Source organism: Hipposideros armiger, unplaced genomic scaffold, assembly GCF_001890085.2.
Source record: "Hipposideros armiger isolate ML-2016 unplaced genomic scaffold, ASM189008v1 scaffold_21, whole genome shotgun sequence".
Lineage (NCBI taxonomy): Eukaryota > Metazoa > Chordata > Mammalia > Chiroptera > Hipposideridae > Hipposideros > Hipposideros armiger.
Window position 1 is genome coordinate 5,812,945 of NW_017731371.1, and position 22,273 is coordinate 5,835,217.

General features: G+C 35.7%; 1 protein-coding gene across 2 annotated transcripts in view; it reads left to right on the forward strand.

Moving 5' to 3' along the window:
* Positions 1-22,273, forward strand: part of SLC12A2 (solute carrier family 12 member 2) — a 93,570-nt gene that overhangs the window by 42,565 nt on the left and 28,732 nt on the right. For both annotated transcript variants that reach the window (XM_019635396.1, XM_019635395.1), the window contains exons 5-12: positions 756-895; positions 2,771-2,881; positions 5,050-5,158; positions 10,155-10,282; positions 10,828-10,912; positions 13,629-13,780; positions 20,440-20,547; positions 21,493-21,616. In XM_019635396.1, coding sequence (XP_019490941.1) covers positions 756-895; positions 2,771-2,881; positions 5,050-5,158; positions 10,155-10,282; positions 10,828-10,912; positions 13,629-13,780; positions 20,440-20,547; positions 21,493-21,616 — 957 coding nt within the window. The remainder of the gene's footprint in view (positions 1-755; positions 896-2,770; positions 2,882-5,049; positions 5,159-10,154; positions 10,283-10,827; positions 10,913-13,628; positions 13,781-20,439; positions 20,548-21,492; positions 21,617-22,273) is intronic.

Here is a 22,273-nt window from a genome sequence, read left to right on the forward strand (position 1 = left end):
CCTACATGTGTGGTTTATTTCTGGACTCTGTCCTGACCCAATATCTATAGATCTATCCTGAATGTAATACCCTACTAGGTTGGTACTGTATCTTTATAGAAATTCTTGAAACTGGGTAGTGTGAGTTTTCCAACTTTGTTCTTCTTTTTCAAAATTGTTTTGGCTATTGTAGTTCTTTCGCCTTTTCATATAAATTTTAGAATCACCTTGTCCATTTCTGTGAAATAGCCTCCTGAAATTTTGATTGGAATTGGGTTGAATCTAGAGATCAATTTGGAGAGAATAAATATCTTGATTATGTCTCCCATTTCATAAACATGGCATATCTATTTAGTTAACTTTTTTGTTTTAAGTTGTCAGTACGCAGATCTTGGAAATATTTTTTAGATTTAGACTTAAGCATTTGTTTTTGAGTGCTAGTGTAGGTTACTTTTTAAAATTTCAGTTTCTAATTGTTCATTGCTAGTATATGGAAATAGAGATTTTTGTATATTTACCTTGTAACATGTCTGTATTAGCGTTCTACAGAGAAACAGAACCAATAGGTTGTGTATGTGTGTGTGCAAAGATTTATTTGAAGGAATTGATTCGCATAATTATTGAAGCTGAAGGGTATCTGCCACAGAATTCCTTCTTGTACTGGGGAGATCTGTCTTCTGTTCAGGACTTCAGCTGATTGAATGAGGCCCATGCACATGATGGAGGAGAACATTTAAAATGCTAACTTTAGTACTTGTGTTGTTTTTTCCCTTTAGGAGGAGCATATTACTTGATATCTAGAAGCCTAGGGCCAGAGTTTGGTGGTGCGATTGGCCTCATCTTCGCTTTTGCCAACGCTGTTGCAGTTGCTATGTATGTGGTTGGATTTGCAGAAACTGTGGTGGAGTTGCTTAAGGTAATTCACCTTTCTTCTAGTCATTTGTTTCCCAAATCTGTATTGAGGGCTTTTGTGCCACTCACCATATTAGATGCTAGAAAGCAGCAATGAACATAAATTTTGTCCTTCAAGAAGTTTGGTGTGTGAGATAGACAAAGAGAAAATCACCATAGAATGTCAGAAGTGGGTAACTGCGGGAGGCCTTGGCAACACAAAGGGTGGCAAAGGAGTGTCAAGGGTGGGAGTCGAGATGTCAGCAAGCAGATAGGAGAGGTGGGCTGTGTGTAGTTGAGGGGGACAGGGAAGAAAGGGCAGCAAAGGCCTGGAAGGGATGGACTATGATGTGTTAAAAAAAACCAAAAAACTAAATATTTTTATATGACTGGAGCACAAAGTGGCAAGAGGTTTGAGACTAGAAAGAGGAGAAAGAATCAAGTCAGGAAGGGTCTGTTAACTAATAAGTTTAGATCTTATCTTGATTGGAGTTGGAGACGATGACGTGATCAGGTTTGGGACCTAAAGAAATACCTGAGCACCATATAGAGAATGGATTTGAGGGATCACAACCGGAGATGAAGACCATCCTAGGAGAGGACATGTGACTTATATTAAAACAATGAGTGACAGGTGGGGCTGAAGAGATGTGGGTGAATTTGAAAGATTTTAAAAACATTGAATAAGTGGACTTGATCAATGGGATGTGGGAAATTACAGAAAGAGGAAGAAGGACTTCAAGTTTATACACAGGTTTCTGAGTTGGGGATTCAGATGGAAGGTAATGACATTCGCTTGAGATAGGAGCACAGGACAGTTGAGTTCTGGATGTGTAATTTGAGGAACCAGAGGTGTATCCAAGCTGAGCTGGCCAGAAAGTTGATAACACGGCCCTGGAGTTTATAAGAGAACTTGTTTGAAAAGAGTCACTGGGATGTGTGTAGTTAAAGTAGTAAAAGTGAAATAGGATTCAGTATTATTCAAAAGGAGGAACCTCGGCTGACACTTACAGTTCATGTTAGGTTAGGTTGTAACTCTTCTTCTGTACTAGTATGTGGTACAACAGCAAATGCAAAATTTTAAAGTGATACTTATGTTGGCCTTGACCTCATCTCTGTAGGTCAAAAGGATAGAGAAAAAGAAGGGCTATAAGTAAGCAAGTAATAGTCATTAAGAGTTTATATTTTTCCATTGTTTAATTTAGCATATGTTTTTAATTTCATTGATATTAAAAAAATTTTGCTCATAGAATGGGAGCAGTGTGTTTTGGACAACAGCATGAAAGTGTATTCATCTCTTTATGCAAACTAAAGAACTTTTAAAGCATGAGTTCACTAATTACAATAAATACAAAATACACTTATGCTATGTAGCTTAAGAAAATACTAACTGTTAGTACTACTTGGTCATGATTTTTATTTGCTTGTTAGCAATTTCCATTTATTTGTTTGTTTGTTTGTTTGTTTGTTTGTTTGTTTGTTTGTTTGTTTGTTTGTTTGTTTGTTTGTTTGTTTGTTTGTTTGTTTGTTTGTTTGTTGAGCCATCCTGCCACCTGTTGGTAGAATCGAACCGGTTGCTCAGAGCTTGCACTCCAGTGAGCTCTTAACCAACTGAGCCACTCGGCCGGCCCACAATTTCCTTTTTTGATTTATTGTGCCTGCACTAAATATAGCATTATTCATTTGATCATATTTTTGATGTGAATGAATACTTGAATGACATCTCAGTAGTAAATAGTTATCATTCCTTTTCCTTAGGTCTCCATATTCATTTGTTAAATAAGCATTTATTCAACTTCTACATAAGGCGCTGTGCTTTCCCTAAAATGTTTCAAAAGAATTAAAGACTTTATTAAAATAACTAGCATTGCTATTTACATTTATAATTCTCTTTTTCTAGGAACATTCCATACTTATGATAGATGAAATCAATGACATCCGAATTATTGGAGCCATTACAGTGGTGATCCTTTTAGGTATCTCAGTAGCTGGCATGGAGTGGGAAGCAAAAGTAAGTAATGATATCATCGGATTATCTGTAAATATTTAATATATGAACTTATAGAGTTTTTGTTTTAGGAATGCTACAAAGTATAGTAATCTTAGATTTTGAAGCTTCCTAAGTGGCCATTTTCAGAGAAATTTATTTATAAGGTTATTTTCTAATTGACAAAACGGGGAATATTTGGAGACAGCCACCAGTCTAGAATCTAGTTAAACACAGTACTTTCTAAATTTTTGACTTCCTACTTCCCCTCCCACCCTCTATTCTTGATTTACATTATATAGAAATGCTCAAATCAGTATTAGGTGGCCCAAATGAAACTGATGGCTTTGTAATTTACTTAAGAGATCAGTTTCAAAAATAAACATGGGGACAATAAGTTAGTGCCCATTGGGATTAGAGAAGCTAGTCTTGCTCCCTGCTAATGAAATCTCAGAAATCATGACAACCAAAGCCAGTACCACTGTTTCTGGGGAAAATTGCTGAAGTCGCATGTTAAGATGTAGGCAGAACACTCCAATACATTTTTGTATCTTTGAGAGACTATGTCGCAGCACCGTTTCCTGAGTAGTGCATACCCACAAGATGCTGCTGAGAACTCAAAGTTCTTCCAGGTGTTGTTGTGTGTACTTTTTTTTTTTAAGATTTTATTGGAGAATTGGGGGAGGGGAACAGTGCTGGGGAATCGGAGGAAGGGGAACAGACAAGTTGCTGTCCTTTTGTTCTTCAGTCTAGTTGTGGAGGAAGTCGCTTCACTGGCCCATGTTGGTATTATCATTGCGCTCTTCCCGGGTGAGGCAGATCGGTCGCTGGCCTCTGGACGGCCGCTCACAGCAGCTCTTGGCAGCTCACACTGGCTGCCAGCCGCTCATGCTGGCTGCCAGCCACATACGGTAGCTTATGGCAGCCCACTGCAGCAGGGAGGGGCTGCAGCCTACGCCGTCACCGATGACTCACAGCAGCCCAGCTCCAGGTCAAGCTGTTGTTCACCATCTTAGCTGTAGAAGGCAGTGTCACTGTCCCTCATGTGGGATCTGAACCAGCGTCCTGCTGCTCAGAGCTGGCGTCCCAATCCAGCTCTTAACCAATGTGCCACTCGGCCGGCCCTCTTTGTGTGTACTTTTATAGATTGTATAAAGTCACAGACTTGTGCTATATATGATCTATGATAACATTTACCAGATCAAAAATTAGGAAAATCTGAAGGCATAATTTTTCCATGGTTATTTAAATCATTAGTATAAAATTAAATCATTTTTAAGCATTTAACAAATTGACTTTACTAAAAAGACTAGAATTTCATACTACCTGGGACATGATTAGTATATAAGTTGTTCGTACTCCCGCAGATGACACAGTTTTTCATGAATAGCTGCTCAGTCTTATTGGGAAGTTAAGAGTGGAGGAGGAGAGATAGGGGGTGGGCAAAATGGGTGAAGGGGGTCAAAAGGTACAAACTACCAATTATAAATAAGTGATGGATGTTAACTAGACTTACGTGATGATCATTTCACAATAAATACAAATATCAAATCATTATGTTGTATACCTGAAACTAACATATTGTTATATGTCAATTATGTGCCAAAAAAACAAACAATAAAAGAGTAAAAGAGGCGAGATGGTAGTTCTCATAGATTGTTCCTTTCTTTTAGTCTCATTGCACTACTTGAATTCCCTTCCTCGATGTTGTCTTCTTTCTATACTTTTTCTTTTTTTCCTATAACTGTCAGACATTCAACATTGTGTTTGGATTTGGTATAAAACTTGTTTTTGTAGCGAGTATGTTCTCCATGTCTAGATCGTACTGTATTGTGGAGGGGACTGGAAAGAATGATATAGAACGAAAAGCCTGCAGTGTTTTGGAATTTATAATGCTTTATGATTTGTGGGAGGACATGCACATCGTTAATTCATTTCAAAAATATATGGCATGATCCTACTTTTGCTATCCATTTTTCCCCAGTGTGTTGAACATTTTCCGATAGTTCTTTAAAGGTTGGTCATTAATTTCACAAATTTATTGAGCACCTACGTTGTGCTTGAAATTGTTTGAGGCACTGAGGAAACAAAAAAGAAATGCTTTCCCCCATGGGAATTTATAATCTAGTGGAACTGAAACAATGTATAGACATAAGAGATTGATTTTGATTTTGAATATTTTAAAATTCCAGGCTCAGATTGTTCTTTTGGTGATTCTGCTACTTGCCATTGCTGATTTCATCATCGGAACATTTATCCCATTGGAGAGCAAGAAGCCCAAAGGTTTCTTTAGTTATAAATGTAAGTAAAAAAGATAGAATATTTTAAAGGTGTATAGTATACCATTCTATCAGTAAATAAATTTAGTACATTTTAGATATAATGTAATGGAGCTTGGTACAGTGACTCACACTAATTGACAATTGAATTTAGTTTTGTCTCCTTTATGTATGTTACAACTGAAGTAAAAAACAGTTTTATTTATGTCTTTTCTCATTATTAGCAACAAAAGGTAATAGAATGTACAAAAAAAGAAAAAAAATCAATGCTACCGAGAAGACCACAAAATAAAATGAACATAGGAAAGAATAGTTGCAATAGCATCAGAGAGGCTTATCACTTAGGGTGACAGGTCTGTCTGTCTTTAGTTGACAAAAACTCCTTGATTTGAAGCCCTAGAAGAAAAGGCCTTGTTTCAGATCTCCTGAGTTGTTTAGCCCAGAGACTTGTAAAGATACAAATGTAAATCAGTGCACTTCTTCCTTCAGAAAATCTTACTGGAAAAGTATCCACTGAACTAAACTATAGAGCCTATAATCCTATTTGATTTACATTCTGGTGTGAGCTCCTTAATCTTGTTGCTGACTGGTGACAACATACAGTCTTTGGCTCATATGTGAGTAGCACTGGTTTAGCCTGTATCCGACCCTGATTTAGCTGGCTGGACAATTTTCTGATATGAATTGTTTCAAGGTAATAACCTACGTCTGGCTATTACTTGTGCCTACTGGGCCTGGGTTGGTGGATGTCTATTCTGACTACTAGTGCTTATGCCTCCTTCTAAACGGGGATTCAAATTCCTGATACCCTGGATTGGAGGAAGAGATGTCTACTAGGCATGTGAGAAGTGAAAATTAGTAGCATGAGTTAGGTAGATAATTTTCTGTGTTTTGTGCTCTCATAAATTATATATGTGACCTAATTATGAATGACTTTTTACTGCAATTTTTAGAATATATGTTTTTGAAAATTTGATTTTGTCACTTTTATTTCTAAAATAAGTATTAAAAATTACAGTGGATGATTCTAAAATATTACTAATACTATATATTTTCTGTTTATGACTTTATTGATTTGAAAGTATCTGCAAATACCTGCTAGGCCACATTTTTCATTTCCTTTTTTTTCAGATCCTGGGCAACTTATAAAAGTATTACACAGTTAGCTAGTATAGTAATAATTTATATTGTATGTAAGTAACACATCTGGGCTTATCTTAATCTGAGGTACATAAACCTAAATATACTTTGGAATGTGACTTTTTTTTGGTGGTTTATAACCACTTGGCTCTCCTCTCATTCTTTATACTAAGGCAGTGTCAGTAGGAAACAGGTTAATAATAAACTTGTCAGTTCAAATGACTATGTAATAGGGGTATTCGTTTTTCCTCTTTTTCTTTTTTAAAATTTTTGATATGAGAATTTAAAATTTTTGATATTTCTCTTTCACCAAAGACCAGTGCTTCTGCTGTGTTCTGGATCACATTTCTTTTACTTTCTCAAAGGCATTTGTCCTTTAATAATCGACTTTGCTCCCTGCATCAAAACTCTTAACCTATATATAAGTTTATGAACTTGCTCTGTTAATCCCACCCTTGAAAATGCTGTCTCTTGTCTTTTATTCTCCTCTAGTTACCACCTCATTTTCCAGTTCCCTTTCATAGATAGATTTCTCAAATCCATACCTCTCACTTATTCTTTATTTCAAAATAACTTCAAACTTAGAGAAAACTCGAAAAGTTAATGCAGTAAATTCCTTATATCCTTCACCTAGATTTACCAATGATGAATGCTTTTATATTCTTTTGTTTTGCCATATTTGTTTTATCACTCCATATATATCTAATTATTACTAAAGTTGCTAAACCTTTTGAGAGAAGTTGCAAAAGTCTTGACTTCTTACCTCCAAACATTGTACTTAAGCATGTATCTACGAAGGAAAAGCACAATTCAGGAAGTTTAACTTTGGCACAATGCTAATATCTAACATATGGTTCATATACAATTTTTTCTAATTGTCCCTATAAAAATATTTATAGCAATTTTTCCTGTTCCAGGAACCCATCCATGATCATGCGTTGCATTCAGTTGTCATGTCTCTTTATCCTCCTTTTTTTTAAAAATGGTCCTTTACGTAATTTTCAATCTCCTTGAATCTAAAACAACTCTGTAGCCTTTTTTTGTGATACTGACATTTTTCAAGAACATGTCCCTACCGTTGGGTTTGTCTGATTTATTTCTATAGATTCAGGCTATTCCTTTTTGCCAGGAACATTACATGAACGGTGTTTCCTCCTTGGTGCATTACATTAGAAGACACACGTGATGTCACCTTTCTCCATCACGGACGGTTTTAACTTGGATGACTTGGTCAAAAGGGTACCTGAGAGGTTTCTTTACTGTATGGTTGCCATTTTCTCCTTTGTAATTGATAAGTAATCTGTGGCGAGGTCCTTTGAGATGTGTGTAGCCTTTTCCCCATCACACTTTCACCAAATGGCTTTGTTTCTTCATCCTTAACCCTTCTCTGGCTTCTGACTGGCAAGGTCACAGCCACATGGTGCTAGATCCAGTGTGGAGCAACATTATATTTAGTTTTCCCATTCTGCTTGAAGTACTTTTCTTGTTTTATTTGATGTCACACTGGTCATTGTGTCTGTTATTCCTATTATCCCTTCTCTTCTTTCTGTCTTCTCAATGTCCGAGTTGCACAGAGTCTGGTCCTGGGCCTTCTAACTATATTCTTTCCTTTGGTGGTGTCTATTCTCATTGTTCCAGATGCTATCAAGAGACATGTTTCTATTTCTGGATCACTCCTTTAAACTCCAGATAATGTGTATATATACAAAGGGTGCCCAAAAAATGTATACAAATTTTAAGAAAGAAAAAACTGTATTAATATATACCGATAACAAAAGATGAATACAAGTCACGTTTGACTTCTGCAATTACAAGAGATGCTCAAAGTGGTTACCATCAGCGTCCAGACACTTCTGATTACGACTAACTACTGCTTGAGCACTGTTGACCAAAGTGTTAACATCTCTTAAATGTGTATACATTTTTTTGGCATCCCCGGTATATGTATAACTGCTTATTTGATGTCCCTCCTACTTAATCCCCTTAAGACTTTTCCATGTCAGTGTGTGGAAGAGACCGGGATCTCAGAGTTTCCTACCTGGCCCCTGTCTAATCTTTGTCTAATTAGTACATTATTCTCCCTTCACTGCGTTGTACCACTACAGTAACCCCTGTGGTCTCCCTGCTTCATATGTTGATGCCTTCAGTCCATTGTCCACACAGCATCCACAATAGCCTTAATCACATCGTGTTATTTTCATGTTTCTAAACCTACGTTGGTTTCTATTATATTTAAGATAAAATCTAAACTTTAAAATCTTGCGTACTCTTATCCCCTTCGATCTTTCCAATCTCATTTCATTCTCCCCTTACTATGAGAGCTTTTTACATTCTTTTAATTCCTCAAGAGAGTTAAACTTTTTCCTCCCTCTGGGCCTTTATAAGTGTTGTTTCTTATTCTGATGTAATGTTTTCCCTGATCATCACATGGCTGATTCTTGACTCAATAAAGTCTCTGTTTAAGTATCATCTCTTTCATTATAGCTATTCAGCTATAGCTCTTTAGCTCTGTAACTACATTGAATTAGAGTCTCTCTTTCATTCTTCACCACAACGCCCCATTTCCATCAGTACATTTACTGCTATTTGTTGTTTATTGTAAAGATTTTATTGGGGAATTGGGGGAGGGGAACAGCATTGGGGAATTGAGGAGGCGGAACAGACAGATAGACAAATTGCTGTTTTGTTCTTCAGTCTAGTTGTGGAGGACGTTGCTTCACTGGCCCATGTTGGTATGATCATTGTGCTTTTCCCGGGTGAGGCAATCGGTCGCCGGTCATTGGTTGGCTGCTCACTGCGGCTCACAGCAGCTCTCGCCAGCTGCCAGCCGCTCACGCTGGCTGCCAGCCACTCATGTAGCTCATGGCAACCCACTGCAGCCCTGCTGCAGCTTATGCCGTCGCAGGCAACTCACAGCAGCCCAGCTCCAGGTTGAGCTGTTGTTCACCATCTTAGCTGTAGAGGGCGCAGCGTCACTGGCCCTTAATCTGAACCACAGCCCTGCTGCTCAGAGCTGGTGCTCCCAAGTGAGCTCTTAACCAACTGAGCCACTTAGCTGACCCCATTTACTGCTATTTGTAAATGACCTGTTTCTTTACTTATTGTGTAGCTCCCCATTAAGACTCTTAAGTTCCATAAAGGTAGGAACCATGTCTAGCTTCTTGCTGTTATATATCTAAACACCTTGTGATACTCAGTGGCTCCAATATAGGACCTGGCACATTGTAGATAATCAAATAATGAATGGATAGATGGATGGATAAATCACAGTTAATTAGTTGTTTTATTGTTAGCACCTATCAGAATAGGTGGAAACAGTAGGACTAGTTGCAGCTTTCATTATTGTTGAAATGGAAAAGACCTTTGCCTAATTTTAATTTGCCTTAGCTAAAATTATCTGGAAGCCTGATGAATAGTCTCAAAAACCAAACAGGTCACCACTATGAACTAGAGAAAGCTGTACATATAGTATATACATTGGATGGAAGAAAAATAAATGATTCGATTAGTATGATGATCCTTTTATTTTCCTAACTCCTTTTTGGTTTCCTTGAGCTCTGAGATTGACGGGTTTATCCATGCTTTGATTTACATTTGGGCTAGTGACAACAATCAAGTTAGAGGTGCATGAAACTTAATTATTAAGGTATACAAAATAGTAGAGCATGACCCAGGTCAAATTATTTTGCTTGTAAATTGTTCCCTCATACAAGAAAAAAGCAATATCAATACTTGAATTAGGAAATATTCAAGAGTTTACCAGTTACTTGGAGAAAAGTCAGGGATCATACACACCACATACTCTTGACCTAAATTATTAAATTATTATGGTCTAACTTGCTATTCACTAATTGCCAAAAAAATTTTATTCTCTATAGCTGAAATATTTAATGAGAATTTTGGACCAGATTTTCGAGATGAAGAGACTTTTTTTTCTGTCTTTGCCATCTTTTTTCCTGCTGCAACTGGTATTCTGGCTGGAGCAAATATCTCAGGTGATCTTGCAGTAAGTACTGTATTGATTATATATTTAAAATGGTATACATATATTTATTTATTTTTTATTTTATTATTATTTTTTAAAGATTTTATTGGGGAATTGAGGGAGAGGAACAGCATTGGGGAATCGGGGAAGGGGAACAGACAGGTAGACAAATTGCTGTTTTGTTCTTCAGTCTAGTTGTGGAGGACGTCACTTCACTGGCCCATGTTGGTATGATCATTGTGCTCTTGCTGGGTGAGGCAGTTGCTCCCCTGCCATTGGACGGCCACTTATGGCAGCTCATAAAAGCACACGCCAGCTGCTGGCCAGCCCCACTGCAGCTTAGGCCGTCGCTGGCGACTTACGGCAGCTCAGCTCCAGGTCGAGCTGTTGTTCACCATCTTAGCTGTAGAGGGTGCAGCGTCACTGGCCCTCATGTGGGATCTGAACCGGGGTCCTGCTTTTCAGAGCTGGCGTCCCAATCCAACTCTTAACCAACGCGCCACTCGGGGCCCTATATATTTATTTTTAAAGATAATACTTAAAAAAAAAATCTTCTTGTCTTCTAGGATCCTCAGTCAGCCATTCCCAAAGGAACACTCTTAGCCATTTTAATTACTACAGTGGTTTACACAGGAGTTGCAGTATCTGTAGGTAAATAGCTTTACATTTCTTTTTGTGTTTCAGAAATTTGTGATGTACATACTGTATAAATAGTTATTTCGTGACATATTTCTAACTTTTAAATTCAGAAATACTTTAATAAAAAGACATGGTGTTGCATATTTTAATTAAAAAACAGTTTTAAGTAAACTAGTAGTGATTTTATAGACATTATCTAATCCACCAAATGTTCTATTGCTCCTCCGGGATTTTTATTAATTATAATAAAGTAGAAAATTAAGTAAAATCTTACCTGCAAACTCTTAAATTTCACTGAGTATATTTATAGAAAACATTAATTCATATGTAAAAGAACACATTTTACTCTCTGATCTTTACAAATTTTTGAATAATTTTATCTATTGTAATCTTATTATATGAATATTGTTTCAAGCAGTGTTTGGCATTTTTTACCTTAAAAACTGGTTTTGATGAACAGTACATATTACATTGAATGAGAAATCTCACTAAAGTCTTACTAAGTTAAATGAAAATTGTTTTAAACTATTTTATTACATTCCTGGAATTATCGCATTTTAGAACTTGAATTTAGTGGTCACCCAGTCTGTAAATCCCTGTTTTATAGATGAGGGAATCAAAGCTACCAAAGGTAACTAGTGCTTGCTTTAAAGAATTGGTTTCATGGCAAAGCAGGTTTTGGTTTGCTTTTTTAATAAAGTCTTAAAAGGCTATTTATAACAGGTTCTTTAACTGAAACATTCTAGTTCAGAAAAAATTAAATAACTTAATTTATATATAATTTTCATGCAGTAATTAAATTGTCTCAAGTTTATTACACTTTCATGAAACTATATACTTTACCCAGAAAGCATATATTGTTGAAATGTAAGCACTGTTTTTAATGTCTAAACTCTAAAGGTCCAGTTTTATAGTTAAATGTCTTATACATACATACTATAAGAGCAAATCTTAGTTTAATACCAATCTAAAGAAATCACAAACTCCAAATTCATACACTACAGAATATAAGGTGTCCATAGTATTTCAGTAAGAAGATTTCGTTTTTGTCATATAGTTAGTGATTTGTTGGGAGGTAATGACAAATCTGTTTTTGCAAGCTTTGCCTCTAATTTGCATCAATGTCATTTTGAAATTTCACTAAACAAAGACTTAGAAATGCTAATAATCATTATTGTGGTGGGCACGATAAAATTTAAGGAAGGAATTGGATTTCATGTAGCCTTACAATCCATCCATAAATTCCTGAAATTCATTTTGAACAAATGAATTATACTATGTATAAAATACCAAAGTATTTTTGTGTGCCCTTAAAAGTTCCTAGCATGCTTGTATTTATCTACAAAGCTAAAGAAAATTTAAAGCTAAAGAAAATTTAGTTTTAAAGAATATAACTGATAAAACTGATTATGCTTCAGATTGGAAAATAATTTGTTAGAGCACATAAACGTCTTCTGTTTTTATCTGACCCTCTAACACTGCTGACCCTCATACTCATTTTATTCTGTCTACACTATGCCTTGGAGCACCAGGAGTAGCCCTTTCTCCCGATATTCAGTAGCGGAACCAGTAAAGATTGTCTCTACTCCAGTGGTTGTATAACTGGTTCAAAGCAATGGAGACTCCACCCAAGAAACGTATTTTGAAATATGAAACCTGTAAAAGCATAACTGCTTTAGGGCTAGATAGGGCTTGGTTCTCCCCTCTCTCTTCCAGTGGTTTCAGAAGTACCTTTAAGGAAACATGATTTTGCAAACACTGCTCTGAGTAGATGAAGAAATTAAGAATGAAGAACTATATGTAGTCGCTCTAGTCATTAAAATATTCCCCCATTCAAATTTAATTTCCATTCATTGTTTGGTTTTTGCTGTCATGACTATAATTTTTACCTCATATATGATGAGACAGTAGTGTTAAAGTGCTTCAAAAGTAAAAATGTGTGAAGTCTAAGGAATGCTAATTACTATTACTTATGCATCATGTTATTCCAAATAGTGAAGTGTTTTCTTCAAGAAAACTTTTTTAATGTTTATGGAAGTTTTTAATTTTGCACAAAACCAAAGAATATTTTCTAATGAGCCTTATTTAATATAGCAACCTTCACCCAGCTTCAAAAAAGTTTTCAAGAATTATCAGTACATGGTTAATCTTATTTCATCTATATTTATTCACTCTACCCCATAGGTTATTTTTAAGCAAACCTCAGATAAACCAGATCTGTTATTAGGGTAGACTTATTTGAGAAAAGGTTTAAATAGAATTATAATTCATGAATGTTCAAAATGTTTTCTCTCACAGAAGACAGTACCTGAAGTCTGATCTTGGGCAGGTTTCAAATTTAAAATACTTGGAGTATAGGAAAACATTTCTGCCATTTGGAACTCTTTCAACATATTGTTTTTATATTTGCTTAAGGACATCTTAACCAAATAGGCCAGGAAATAGTTTTGCTAATATACCATTTTCCACAACTATATTGATAAGGTTATTAAGTCTATATGTGAATACTCTCTTTATAAGGTTCCATTTCATTCCTTAAATATTGGGAACCATGATGCTTTCCAAAGCCTGTTCCATGTAAAGCTGTCTTAACTGTAAATGCAGTGTATGCTATTAAAAGCAAGTACATATACAGTCAGTACCATAATGTTGTTATGGGTATATGTGATTTTGAAATGAATATTAACATTAGCTATATTACTTGTTCTCATTGTCATTTGTGCTTCAGGTTCCTGTGTTGTTCGGGATGCCACCGGGAACATTAATGACACTATTGTAACAGAGCTAACAAACTGTACTTCTGCAGCCTGTAAATTAAACTTTGACTTTTCTTCTTGTGAAAGCAGTACTTGTTCCTATGGCCTAATGAACAACTTCCAGGTGAGCATCAAATTTATATTATACAGATATTCTATCTTTATCTAGAGGTCAGACTGCTATCAAATCTGACCATTCAGAGTATAGCAGTAACTTAGAAAGGAGGACTGTTGTTACCTTATACTTAGATCTTTTTAAAAGACTATAGATAACTAATCGCGCAAACAAAAATATGAAACGGTAAAGTCTGAAGCCATTCAAGAGCAAAAGGGCCCCCAAGGGTAACACTTGTATAATAGAGTATAATATATTTAGTAGACTCTTTCAGAAACCTAGGAAGCATCCGAACCATCTCACACATGGTTATATTTGTAGGGTGTATTTCTGGGTTCTCGGTTCCATTGATCTTTGTGTCTATCCTTCCACCAATACCATACATTGATGTAGTTATATACGTCTTGAAGTCAGGCGGATTGATTTTTCCCATTTTATCCTTTTTCAAAATTGTTTTAGCAGTTTTAGTTTTTCCATATGAATTTTAGAATAATCTTACGTTTATCTACATAAAGTCTTGCTGGGATTTTGATAGGAACTGCATTGAACTTGTATGTCAATTTGGGGAGAATTGACATGTTTACTGTGTTGATTGTTTCAATCCATAAACACAGTATGTTTGTCCATTTTTTTTGGATCTTTGATTTCTTTCATCAGCATTGTATAGTTTTCAGAATACAAGTTCTCTACATATTTTGTTAGATTCATACCTAAGTATTTAATTTTTATTTTGAACAATTTAAATCCACACTAATTGAAATAAGTTCAGTTTTCTAAGTAGAGGTATCTACCTAATTGCTTTATATATAAATACACTTTTTTAAAAACTACTGATCAGTATCAATAGTGTTATTTAATTAGATGTGGCCCATATAGCCATGCTGTGCTAAACCACCATTTAACAACAGAATTAAATTCTTTATGGATGCTTGAAAGTTTGTGAACTTTTAAAACATATGAACTATGTAAAGATTAGTAATGTCAAGTATTTGGAGAATATCAGTGCTTCTGCTTTTTGTTATTATCTCTATAAGATACTGAAAGTGAAATGAAATTTTTATAAAATTTATGGGTTTTTAGAAACTCAGAAAACATAAGGGGAGAAAGAATCACTAAAATTTGGAGGATAATTTTGAAAATTGCTTGGTAAGTTCTAGGATGCTAGAAGGAAAAGAACACAAAGGTATAGGTTCAGGAGATAAAATATTCTGTGGTAAATTTATAGAATAGACGGTTCTACTAATTCAAAGTGAAAAATAAAAATTTTGCTTCCTAGTTTTTCTCATTAATGTGTAAACACAATAAACAGAATAGTTGAGGCTTTGATAGATTCAAAACACTAAATTTTATGTTGAATACATAAATTTTACAGTAAAATTTTGTAACTTAAATTTTTAATGGCATTATTTTTATTTTGAGTACTCTTTCAGTGCTAAATATTGAACCCAATTATATAATAGAAGTTTGTTTTTTCTAGTCACAAGACTAGGCAAAATCATAGGAATGAAAGAAAGTATTCATATCCAACTAATGATTCAGGCCAATTCTGACATTGATATTGTGTATGAAAGGCACAAATGTTGGTCTCTGCCCAATGACCGAATATGCCAATCAGATTTCTGTTTTGTTGCCTTAAAATAGAAAAGTGTGCTGTCTTTATCAAGTCTAGTATGGACTCATTGAAGCAAAGAGAAGTTTGGTATATATAAAGCTGCTTTTCTAATTTAAATACATAAATTTTTAAAAAATCCGTTCTAACGTGATAGAAAATGGGGGAGGGGAGAATTCCTGTGAAAATATAAATTGGTTGTCATTTGGAGAATGAAGAATGCAAGATAGGACATAACTGAGGAGCATATAAGTTGGAGTCCCCATGAAATCTATGCAAAGCCACACTTTATAGTGCTGTTTTGCATATAATTGTCTTTTTTGTCTTCAGGAGGAAAAGTGATTTGGTCTACCTTATTTGCCTAAAAGTTTTAAATTTATATGTATGTAGTCTTATGATTCTTATTCTAGTTCTGCATTTTAATGTCCTTTGAAACCCCTGACTCACCATTGCTTAATAAAGAAAGTGTGAGCTTCTTTTCTCTGTCAGTCAAAGCCTTTCATACTCAAACTTACGTCCCACTGCCTTCTGTTTGGACTGGACACCAGTCATGATGTGTTAGTGTTAGTGTACCCACACACACTGCCTCCGCTTTGTTCCTTTATTTGGTGCTTCACTCTGCTTGGAATGAGCCTCCCTTTTCTTTCGATGTGGCCAAATCTGGGAGCCCTGAAGATTTTCCTAAATCCTAAATCATCAACACACACACCCTCGACACAAAATTGCACCACTCATTTTACTTGCCACGTTTTTACCTTTTATGAGACTTTGGTCTTTTTTTCTTTTTTTAGAGACAAAACCACCTTTTTCTTCTTTGTTTCCACTATATATTATGGACAACACTGATACTACCATTATTTATGTTATTATCATTATCCTTGCTACCCATATTTTACCATAAAATTGTGGGAAATACAGAGGTTATTGGGCAAATATATTACCTAGAAATCAGGAAACTTGGCAAATACTGTTTCCAGATGCTAAACAGGGAACATTATTTACCTCAATTTCAAGGTACGGAAGAAGAGAAAATGTAATTTTTTCCTTCAAAGCACAAAAGGTTTGAAAGGTTATGGTTATATGTAATGCTCATGGTGTCGATTTTGCCTTAATTCATCAGTGTATATTATTTTCTGTTCTCCACTTTTTTCTTCATTTATCTCCTGCCTTTGTACTTACTTAACTTTGAGGTCATTACAGGTAGGCATGGAATTTTGTATTATTGATACAGATACATAACAGAAATGAAGTCTGCTTATTTTCATCTTGCTCCACCTTATCTGTCCTTTACAATCGCATTTCCTAAGCTTAAAGGCTGGCAGTGGTAGACCATCTAGCACTAATAACTGAAAAATAGTGATTATGAAAAATGAATGGCATATATGTGACAACTAAATTGGTATTAAAGAGCTGAATAAAAAATCACCTTTTCGAATCTTTTTTTCTCCCCGAGATTCTCAGAGAAATCAATGCTAATGTTTCTTAAAACACTTAAATGTATCTTTCATTTTTAACCCTAGGACTTCTAAAAGATACAGGGAGAGGCACTTAAAGTGAAAAATGGTGGTTTATGGACACATGAAACCAGATTCATGTATTATGGCCAGATAATTTTGCATTTGATTTAAACTTTTAAATTATAGTAAAAAAGTGTATAATAGTCATAAACAGCTCAAAGCCTGATTTCCTTATTTCCTTGCTCTCTATTGGCATGCTCTTTGTCAATATAAATGAAAGGTAAATCTCTATGAATGAAGTAATGACTGTAATGATGATCATCATTCACTACTGGTGAAATTTATAATGGTTGGATCAAGCTGACAGTGCCTGAATCCATCAACAACGCTTCTGCCTAAATTTTGTATTTTGTACAATTTGTATTTTGACATATTTTAAAAGTGCAGAAAGGACAGTGCAGTGAATACGTATGTACCTACCATTCACTTATATTGACTAGCTGTTTATATTTTGCCCCATTTGCTTATCTTGCTGTATATGTGTATTCTTTTTCTCAAACATATAAGAATACAAGGTGTGGTCAAAAATACAGTGAATGTTTAAATAAAAAAATTTATTACAGTAAAAAACACATTGCCATTAATCCCCCTCAAAATACTCGCCCTTGCTTCAAATGCATTTATCCCATCGTTCTTGCCACTTTCTGAGTCAGTTCTGGAAGTCATCTTTCATGAATCTTCAGTTATGCTGTTGTGGCTGTCTTGATGTCCTGAATCAATTCAAAACGTGTTCCTATCATTGTCCTTTTGACTTTGGGAAAGAGTCAGCAGTCACATGGTGCCAGATGCGGCGAATAAGGTGGATGAGGACACACCATAATGTTTTTATTTGACATAAATTGCCGTATACCAGAAGTGATATGTGACATGGAGCCTTTCCATTGTGATCACAAAATACGGTGAATGCTGCTGCCGAGTGCCATCCAATGGAAAGGCAGGGATCTTCAATATGGGAAGCGGTGCATCCAACCTTAGTAACAGTGTGTGACAAGTTTCAACCTGTTCAGTGCAGTCAGTCAGGTGTGAGCTAAGGTTGACAGAAGGTGTGTTTTAAAGTGTGTTATAAATCATCCTCCATCATGACAATGCTCCGTGTCACACATCGCTTCTGGTACAGCATTTTCTGTCAAATGAAAACATTATGGTGTTTCCTCATTGAACTTATTAACCGGATCTGGCACCGTATGACTTCTGGCTCTTCCCCATAGTCAAAATGATTCAGGACATTGAGGCAGCCACGACAACACAACTAAAGACTCATTAAAGAGGACTTCCAGAACTGCTTCAGAAAGTGGCAAGAATGATGGGATAAGTGTGTTCAAAGCAAGCCAGGCGGGTGATATTTTGAGGGGGATTAATGGCAATGTGTCTTTTACTCTAATATATTTTATTTTAGTTTAAACATTCACCATATTGTTTGATCACACCTCGTAAATTGTAGACATCACAACATGACAGTCAGTTTGAATTATTTAAAACATTCTGTACAAGCACAGTACAATTATCCCACTCACACAATTTTAATGTTGATAAAATACTGTTATCTAATGTGAATACATATTCCATATTCATATTTCCTCCCTTGTCCCAGTAATATCTTTTATACTATTTTTCCCACATCCAGGATCCAATCTGGGATCACACATGGCAGTTACTTATCATATTATTTTAAAATCTTTTTTTTTAAAGATTTTTATTGGGGAATTGGGAGGATGGGAACAGTGCTGGGGAATCGGGGAAAGGGAACAGACAAGTTGCTGTCGTTTTTGTTCTTCAGTCTAGTTGTGGAGGACGTTGCTTCACTGGCCCAAGTTGGCACCATCATTGTGCTCTTCCAGGACGACGCAGATCAGTCGCCGGCTTCTAGACGGCCGCTCACTGCGGCTGCTGGCCACTCACGCTGGCTGCTGGCCACACACGGTAGCCCATGGCAACCCACTGCCACAGGGGCTGCAGCCTACGCCGTCGCCAGCGACTCACGGCAGCCCAGCTCCAGGTCGAGCTGTCGTTCAGCATCTTAGCTGTAGAGGGCAGTGTCACTGGCCCTCATATGTGGGATCCGAACCGGGGCCCTCTGACATCCCAAGCCAGTTCTTAACCATCGCGCCACTTGGCCGGCCCTAAAATCTTGTAATCTAGAGGAGTTCCCTGCCTATTTTAATCTTTCAGGATGTTGACATTTTGAAGAGTTAAGGCAAGTTATTTTGCATTGTACTGCTTTGTTGTATCTGATTATCTTCTCATTATCTAAGTGATTGATCCATTTTTATAAAAAACTTCATCCTAGGGAAATGTTTGAATATGCGAAAAGACAAGGAAAGTAATCTAAGGTACCCAATGTACACATTTTCCAGCTTCATTAGTTGTCAGTGCATTACTAATTTTGTTTTATTTATAACTCCTCCTTTCCCATATTATTTAAAAGCAAATCCTAGACTTAGATTGTTTCAGCTAGAAATATTTCCCCATTTACCTCTTAAAAAGTACATACTCTTGGGCTGGCCGAGTGGCTCAGTTGGTTAAGAGCTCGCTCAAGAGTGTGAGCTCTGAGCAACAGCGGTTCGAGTCTGGCCTGAGCTGAGCTGCCGCTGAGCTGCCAACAGGTGGCAGGATGGCTCAGCTAAAAAAAAAAAAAATACGTACTCTTAAAAAAAAACCTCTCCCCCACAAAAAAAAAAAAAAGATAACCACAATACCAATCTACTCTCTTAACATCCAAAATAGAAACAACCTTCCTGACCCTTGAAAGATTCTTGAAAGAAAACTTGTACTTTTTAGTCCAATTTACTGTCCAGATCCACCTATCAGTTGACAAGAAAGGCAGAGATGAGAGAAACAGGTTAATCAACACAGTGGAGATGCAGTCAGTAAAATACAGAAGGGGATTTTTATAGGAGAAATAACATAAAAATAATAAAATGGAAAGGTTGAACCTGTACATTGAAAAAGACTTAAGAGATGCATCAATGAAATATAAAGGATAATCCTTTTGTGGATTCTGATTTGAACAAACTTTTAAAAAACAACAAAAGTGGTAGAGTTTGGGAAATTTGAGTGCTGATCGGCTCTTTGGTGCAGTTAAAGAATTACTCAGTTTTTCAGCTGTGACAGTAGCTCTGTAGTTCATTTTTAAAAGTTGTTACCCATTGGAGATAAATACCGAAACATTTATGCATGAGATGATATCTGTGGTTTGATTCACAATGATGCAGAGATTGGCCCTGAGTTGGTCATTGTTGAAACTGAATGATGGATACTTGGTGTTTCAATTTGCTCTTCCCTCTGCCATTGTGTGTCTTTGAAATTTTACAAAATAAAAAGATATTTTAAAGGTAAGAGCTAATAGTAAATCTGATTCAAAAATTTAAGAGCTAGTGGTAAATCTTCAGCAATTTGTAATGCACGTAACAATTATTAATGTTTATTCTTATCAGATTTCCCCCAGTATTATTCTCCTTCATTAGATAATGATGTATAGTATCGAGTTCTTTTTTTACTTGTTTGTAAGACTTTATTTTTCCATTTTTATCACTTTTTTTAAGGTAATGAGCATGGTGTCAGGATTTGCACCATTGATTTCTGCAGGTATCTTTTCAGCCACTCTTTCTTCTGCGTTAGCATCCCTTGTGAGTGCTCCGAAAATATTTCAGGTAAGTATTTTCACATTATAAGCTTTATTAAAGGGGGAGTTAAGGTAATATATTTAAATTTGGGATTGTTAATATTTTTAAATTATTTGTTTCTTCTGTCAACCATATATATATATATATATATATATATAAAATATACACACACATATATATCAATATTGAATACATATGAACATGAATATATTCATACAAACATTTGTACTTTTACATACTGTTAGAGTATAAGTCTTTCTGGAACTCGTGATAAATTTTTGCTTTTTTTGACATACTCTGTTAGCATAAATTATCTTCCCAAAGATAAGGAGTGCCTAATATGTGCCACACATTGTGTTAGGTACTCACAGTATAATGGTAAGTTAGACATGATCTCCCTTTAATGAGCATTAAATGAATGGCTGATACTGAATTGGAAATATTTTTTATTACTAAGTCAAGTAAATGAAATGTTGATTCTGCAGCTTTGTTCTTAATGTTGTAGTTATAGCCAGTTAGTACAGTAAAGGTGTAGAACTTATTTCTTAAAATAATTTTCAGAAATGTTTTAAGAAAAATGAGTAAGTTCTATAATTAGGAGTTTTAGCTGCTGTAAGTCTAGGATTTGGACTTGGTATAAAGTAGGTCACATATCTGTCATACTTCTCAAACTTCCAAGTTTCTTCTATTTGTATGCCTGCTTTTCTGATTCCTTCATAAAACAATTTCAACATGGGGATGGGGTAAGGTGGATAAAAACTTCTGGTATCCTAAGCCAACTGTTCTTCTGATTTTTGAAATGTTTGAATCATCTTTCCAGTTTGTAGATGAAGTAGTGTGAGACAGGGAAAAGAAAGAGGACAAAGAATTAGAAATGTGGGTTCCATTCCTAATTAACCTGTTGTAACTGTAAGCAAATCTGTATGTTTAATTTCAATATGTTTCATTTAATTGTTTACATTTCTTTATTAGGCTCTATGTAAGGACAACATCTACCCAGCTTTCCAGATGTTTGCTAAAGGTTATGGGAAAAACAATGAACCTCTTCGTGGCTACATCTTAACATTCTTAATCGCACTTGGATTCATCTTAATTGGTTAGTCATATAAATGGCCTAATAATGTAGATTTTGGTGCATTTATAATATTAGCTCTAAACATTGAATTATTAAATTAGAAACAAAATGTTACTTTGCCTAGTATACTAAGTTAGTTTCTTTTTGATCAAATGAGAGTGTTTAAAAACTACAAATAATAGCGCTCAATACATATTTCTAAAACTATTACCATTACTAAGTCCCCATTAGGACTAGAAAGAAGTCCTTGTCCCTAAAACAAATACAGTAATAGCATAAAGAAAAGGATTTGAGTGTCCCCCTGAAGGTAGAGCCTCCACTGATCTACTTTTTGGCACTTTTGCTTCTGATCACAAGTGAGTTAATGGGTCTTACACTGCTAAAGAAGACACTCAATTTTTATTAAAAGTCTGATGATACCACCAGGTGTGGAAACTAATGCTCATGTAATGTCAGGTATGTATTTGGCATAGCTTCTTTTTGAGAACAATTCGAATTATTTAGTATTCCGCAATCCATTCTTTTTAGGGGTATGTACATACTCTACAGAAACTTGCATAAATGCCCATATACAAGAATGTTTTTAGGGGGCCGGCCGAGTGGCTCAGTTGGTTAAGAGCTCGCTCAAGAGTTTGAGCTCTGAGCAACAGCGGTTCGATGCCAGCCCGAGCTGAGCAG